The 6,908-nt window shown below is 42.6% G+C and overlaps 1 protein-coding gene across 1 annotated transcript; it reads left to right on the top strand.

Annotated features, from left to right (window-relative positions):
- The first annotated feature begins 1,640 nt into the window (after positions 1–1,640).
- On the top strand, positions 1,641–5,677 carry LOC116746885 (zinc finger protein 596-like). Its single transcript, XM_032618654.1, is given in 4 exon segments — positions 1,641–1,652; positions 2,787–2,913; positions 3,634–3,729; positions 4,980–5,677. Coding segments are annotated over 4 exon segments (933 nt in total).
- Positions 5,678–6,908: the final 1,231 nt, after the last annotated feature.

Raw genomic sequence — 6,908 nt, 5'->3', positions numbered from 1 at the left:
CTTGGGATAGATTTTTATGTTGAAATAATTATCTCAAGGTAAAATAAATCTCTTGAGATATTTAATTCTTCCCCTAAATTAATAGATGTTAACCTCCTTTGATTCCCATAACTTGTAATCTGGACATGGCCAGGGTCGCCTAGGTTCCACCTTCTAGATGCAAGGCGGCTCTTTTGCATATGCCTGGGGTTTCCCTGGATATCACAGGGATTTACGTATTCCTATTATCAATAGAAGAAACATTCTAAGAGTGAAAGAGAAAGTTTCATTTCCCTCTGAAATTTGTCTTGAAGTCAAAACCAAAGGTATAATCCATGGCCAAGTCTTGATTGGTTTTCCTAGATAGTCCCTCTCACCTTGGATTTTCCTAGGTGGTGTGGATAATACAATCACTAAACGCTTTTTCTTGAGTGTGTTTATCCACAGTTAGCAGATGCTGGCATTAATCCAGGGCTTCTCTTTTTTTTCGATACAAAATGCACTTTCACTTTGATTGTGGAGGGAGGACAGGAGAGAAGGAACTTGACAGCAAATATCTTTAGAAGAGATTTCTATTTCAAGATAGGATGTAATGAGGGGATTGAGTGTAGCTATATGGAGAGGTTTCCCCTATATCTGGGTGATAAACATGAAGAGAGAAATAACAGGGAGCTTCTTCTGATGACTAATGTTAGAGGTCGTATTACAGGTAAAACCTAGGTGATCTTTGTTACCCTAAAGGAATTTGAGCACAGGACACAGGCTGAGCAAAATTAAATGACAGCTGATCCTTCTTCTGGATGTGTAACTCTGTCATATACTCAAGTTTTTGGAACCTCTGTGTGTCATTTGTAAATTGGTAAATAAACCAATTTCCTCCAAAACCTCAGTCATTTTATATTTCTGAGCATCCTTGACACAGAGGGTTGAGAGAGTCCACGACCGGAACACTATGACTCGTGTACCCCTGCTTCCTTCTGGAGCAGCGGATGTTAAGGACGAGACCGGAAGGGCGGGTGCCACGGTTCCTCCAAGTGGAACAAGTCCTTGGTTTAACTGCATCCTGAAATAGGCCCTTGGCTGATTAATATCCACGTAGATGGGGGACACAACTAAAAGTCAGGGTTGAGGGAGAACTGGAAGGCAGTGAGGTTCCAGCGGGCTGCCAGGGGTGTTGGAGGACCACTGTGGGTGCATAAGGGAAGAGAATGATCTGGGGATTTCCAGTGTTTCCTACAGGAGGAAACCAAACTCTACTCCGGCATGAGTCAGGGTTCCCGAGGGTTTGAATCAAGGAGGACATTGAACGCTTCTGGATGCCCTAGGCTGCGGAACACACAAAGTCAATGCTTAGCACATTCTTATATGCAAGCTCTCTGAACTTTGACTTTCTGTCTTAGCAACCACAGCTCTAGCTTCTCCCATGGGATCTGGGAGAGGAGAGACTGCACCTGTTCTTAGGAGGCACCACTGGTTTCCGTTTGCTGGGCTGGGGTCACAGCCAGGTGGAGGTGGGGGGCTCCATTTCAGGTGGGTCTGGAAGTTGTGCACAGGACTGGAGTCTCATGGCTTCTTCTCCATCCTCAGATTTGCGTGCTCAGTGCTTGGATTGGCTGTGAGTGAAATCCCGAGAAAGACTCCTGGCGACTGAGTTGTTGACAATGGAGCCTCTGGTGAGTAGCGACGCCTCCTTCTCCTGAAGCTACACCCCGAGTGCCATTAGCAATCGTTCCCTCATTCACACCTTCCACCTCTTAGTAATTAAACTTTTATTCATATTCGATAACTGGGAGGAATGTGTAGGGAGGAGTACTTTCTTAACTGTGCTGCACAGAAAGGAGAAACAGTACAGTAGGTAGAATAAAATTAGGTTCTCTCAAAGATTTTTGAAAAATTGGAGAAAACAAAACCAATCACTAGGCTTCTTTCATCCCTCAGCATGGAGATGAGATTAAATTACAAGATAAACAGTGATAACTAAGGTCAAGGTCCCTGAAAATCTTGAGTGGGAGTCCTCACGCCACAGCGATGGTCAGGCTAGGTCTGTCCTTCACTCCAGCCACCCGAGTCCCCGGCTTATTCTGCTGAACCATCTGACCTCAAAGTTTGTTATGAACACCTGAGTCCTGTAGTGTTAAGAGAGAGAACACCTCCTGGTACCAAGTTCTGTATGAACCTTGCTCAGTTCTGAGGAATGTTAGGCATTTCTTCATGATCCTCTGACAATTGCGTGATTAGTAGAATAGTGTTTTGTATTTAGCGTAGGTTTGCTAGAACGTAAACACTTAATACAATTATATATTTGATGATTTCAACACTCATAACAAGTAATGAAAGCAGTTTCTTTTTGGAGAATCAAAGATTCCTCTAGGGACATAATTTAAGCCAATAGTCATGTTTTCAAAGTAGCCCATCATGGTTATTGCTTGTCTTGTCATGAATCTGTAGAATTCCTTGAAATTAATAAGGAAGGGAGATTGAGTTATGAATATACAAGTGAATCTTTTATTATCAACTGTCTGGAAGTCCTAATTTCCAGGTTATTGAAAAACTTCTACAATGTATTATAACACACTTCAAGTGATATTTCTGTAAAATAAAGCTTCGTGACGTCAGAGTGTGTAGGTGTCCGTGAATGTACCTGAAAGGCAGACACCAGCTCAGCGCTGGCAGAGAACCGAGGGGAACCCCACACAGAGCGTGATCCTTTATCCACCCAGATCCCATCACCTCCTCATCTCAACCCTCCCACCCTGGACAGTGGTAGGGACTGCTCTGTCTAAACCAGAACATCCCTGATGTTTTAGGAATCAGTGACGTTGGAAGATGTAGCGATCAACTTCACCCAGGAAGAGTGGGCCCTGCTGGACACATCCCAGAAAACCCTGTTCAGAAACGTGATGCTGGAAAATATCACCCACCTGGTCTCCGTAGGTGAGTCTGTCAACACGGATGTACGTGCACGTGTGTTCACGGCATTCATTCACTCACCGAACAGGCATTTAGATCAGCTTCCCCGTGTCCCACTCCAAGTCCTTCCTGCTTCTTTGATAGTCCTCAAAACTACTTAAAACGAAGATGTTTCTTTTCATGGCACTTTGCATTACTACACTGGAAAGTAATCTTGGCCACATTTCATATCTCTGTGGCTACTCAGTGTTTACACTCAGAACAGAACTGGGGATTCAATGGACATTTTAATGCATAAGTAAATGGATCAAATATTTTAAAAATGATTCTTCTGTTCTAGTCACTCCATGAAGGCTTGAGACCAGAGTCGTGTATATGACATAATTTTGATGATTCCTGTAAGGCGTATCCTTACTGGCTCCTGTTTGAAAGTGATATTCAGCCTACTGTAGAGTCTTTTAATCTTTCCCATTTGGAAAACACTGAGGATTCTGTAATCTCTCTTTGAACTTGTGCACAGGCATCAGCCGCTAGAGGGCCTCACTGTGTTTGCTGCTGCTCTGGATTTCCTCCTGGTCTGCTGAAGGACCTTCACTGTTTTGTCTGTTGAAGATGTTGTTGCCGGCACTGACCTTCAATTATCTTTGTATTTTCCTCTTGCCCTTACCCTGGACTTGAGCACAGCAAAGGGTAATTAGCCCAGACTCAAAATCCAACACTTTTTTTCTTTTTCATATCAAACAGGGTATCAGATCAGCAAATCAGATGTGATTTCCCAGCTCGAACAAGGAAAAGAGCTGTGGAGTGAAGCAACAGGATGCCTCCAAGGCCAGAGTCCAGGTAAGAATCAGGGGCCTGTGCTTCACTGAAAAAGAGTTTCAGTCAGTGTGTTAAGTCCTTGGAAACACCAAATGAAAGTTTTATGAAGTGAGCGATATGTTCTAAACTGGAAGTGAGGACATTGGGCTGAAATTCTTCATGTTGTTATCATTCTTTGCATCTACCAATCACAATTCATATTACTTCCTGCCATTTTCAATTCTTTAGGGAAAAGGGTGCTTGTGGACTCACTGCAGTTAAACTTTCACATAGTGATTCTTTTCCTGATCACCCCATTTAATGTGTTTTCCATCATTTGCTGACCCAATGTCTTTCCACCACGTTACATTTTTATATTTTAATCCTCTTTTTTTCTAATAGACAATGACTTTTAAAGTATTTCTACTACCTTGAGTATTTCTTTATTATACATTGTTTCTCCAACTAAGTGCCAACATTTGAAAGATACTCACATGGACCTTGGTATTTGTTTACATTTCTATTTCCCTAATGCCATTCTAAAATCTATATTTTTTCCATTTCTTTAGATGGTGAAAGTCCGCTTAGACAACAAGAAATTATATTCATGCAAAGTCTCTACAGGAAGCACATATCTGCCACCATGCCAATGGTAAGTTTCATGGGTGGAACACCAGTCATCCAAATGAAGGACCTGGCAGTGAGATAAGTTGGTAATTGAGCACAATTGCTGGTATGTAATTAAGCTGAGATTGAGCCCTTTCTGGGAGAATTTTTGGATAGGCTATAATCAGTTAAGAAATTAATATGAGCTCAAAACCGCAGCATGAAACCTAAGAAAAAAAGTCAGTTGCACTAACATTGCTCATCTCATAGTCTCTAAAACACACTGAAATCTTCAAAATTAATCTGATATCTGGGTTGGGAAACACTAAAAGAGAATGTTTGTGCCTGCAGGGGAGTAACACAACATGTGTATGCAACTGACACTGGAAACATTTTAACAGGAGACTATTAACAACTGATGCTCTAGGGTGTAAATGTAGAGGCATGAGTGTCTGCATGGATGTGGGTGAACCAGTAACAGCCTCATATCTCCTTCCCATAACAGGTTTCTCACACGCAAGGGGATCCTGTTGGATGGACTGATTTGAGTGATGAATTTACTCCTAGATCTTCACCTCAACATTCACCAATTCCCTTAAGAAGGAAAAGTAATGTCAGCAAACAGCATGGAAAATCACTTAGTCAAGGGTCATTCCTTGATGGACAGGATCACATTCACACTAGAGCTAAATCGTTTGAATGTCCTTTCTGTGGGAAAGCCTTGAGTAATTCCTCTAGCCTCAGACGACACAAGATGATTCATACTGGAGAGAAACCATATAAATGTCATCTCTGTGGAAGTGGCTTTTTTCAAAGTTCTAACCTTAGAAATCACAAGCGGATCCACACTGGAGAGTAACCATATAAATGTCATGTGTGTGGGAAAGTCTTCAGTCAAAGTTCCTACCTGAAAGAACATGAGAAAATTCACACAGGAGAGAAGCCATATAAATGCCATCTATGTGAGAAAAGTTTTAATCAAATCTCTTACCTTAGAAAACATAAGAAAATCCATTCCATAGAGAAGCACTATGAATGTCATCAGTGTGGGAAAGCCTTTAGTCAGAGCTCTGGACTTAGTCAGCACAAGAGAATCCACACCGGAGAGAAACCACACATATGTCTTCTGTGTGGGAAGGCCTTCAGTCACAGTTCTGAATTGACTCGGCACAAAAGGACCCACACAGGGGAGAAACCCTATAAATGTCAGCAGTGTGGGAATGCTTTCAGTCAGCATGCAAACCTGAGAAGACATGAGAGAACCCACACTGGAGAGCAGCCCTATGAATGTCAGTGGTGTGGGAAATGCTTCAGTCACGAATCTTCCCTTAGACGACATGAGGGAAGCCAGCACTGGAGAGAAAGTCAGGAGGGCCCTCAGTAGACGTTCTGACCTGAGATGACATGGCGTCATACATGTGAGGAATGTGGATGGAACACCAGCATAGCTTTAGCATTTAACCACACCAAGGTTCACACCCAGTAAAGAAACTCTGTCTGTAATCAATATGGACACTTGTTCAGGCATCACACTCCTCAGTCCAGACAGGCATCACCTGTGGATGTGGATCCATATGTGCCCTGTCTCTGTGGCAAAGCCTTTAGTCATTGGCCTGACCTCAGGTAACTTAGCAGAACTCACTCTGTAAATACAGTATGGGTGTTTTTAGCAACAGCTCCCAACTCTAAAGACCCTAGAGCAGTGGTCCCCAGCCTTTCTGGCACCAGGAACCACTTTCGTGGAAGACAATTTTTCCACAGATGGGGGGCCACAGGGATGGTTCAGGTGGTGATGCGAGCTATGGGGGGCAGCAGATGAACCTTTGCTTGCTTGCCCGCCGCTCACCTCCTGCTGTGCGGCCTAGTTCCTAACAGGCCACAGACCAGTACTGGTCCATGGTCTGGGGGTTGGGGACCCCTGTCCCAGAGGGCTTGAGCAGAGGATAACCAGCCCCTAGTTCTCCTTTGATAATTATGGTCAACATGAGCCAACTCCCAGTGGAGAACCACTAAGACTATAATAACTGTAAATAAACATTCAGCCAAGCACCAGGCTTGATGTGCACAAGAAACTCAGCGAAAGAACAAACACTAAATCAAGAACAAAGATGAAGGCTCTTGAGACATACGAAAGTTTGCTGAGCAACACCAGAGCATACTTATAAATAATTCATACTGGAGAAGTTATTCAATGTAAGGTCATGAGACATTCTTTATTCATAGAGCAACCTCTCTGGTACATGTGTGCTCAGACTGTACATCACACCTTCAGTGTTCTGAAGGAAGGGAAGTTTTCAGTGGTCACTTATTTCCTAGTCAACATTAAATTCTCACATTGAGGATGCAGCAATCCTAAAAATGAAAATGGAGCTATAGCTAGATTTTATATCAGAAAAAAATGACTTGAGTATGTGGAAGAAGGAGCCTCTAAAAGAATCCTTTAACATACAGTCAGGCAAACTGATTTGGTGAAACACCTCTTCATGAAAATGTGGCATAAAAAGGAGAGTGAAGTGATCTAGCAATATAGAATGTAGAGTTTGGAAGAAATTAAAATTTGTGTATAGAATAATAGTTGCAAATATTCAAACAATAAAGTCTGTGGCTAAAGGAGC

This window comes from Phocoena sinus, chromosome 21 (assembly GCF_008692025.1).
Source record: "Phocoena sinus isolate mPhoSin1 chromosome 21, mPhoSin1.pri, whole genome shotgun sequence".
Taxonomy (NCBI): Eukaryota; Metazoa; Chordata; class Mammalia; order Artiodactyla; family Phocoenidae; genus Phocoena; species Phocoena sinus.
The sequence above is the reverse complement of the archived record's forward strand: the minus strand, read 5'-3'. Positions and strand labels throughout refer to the sequence as shown.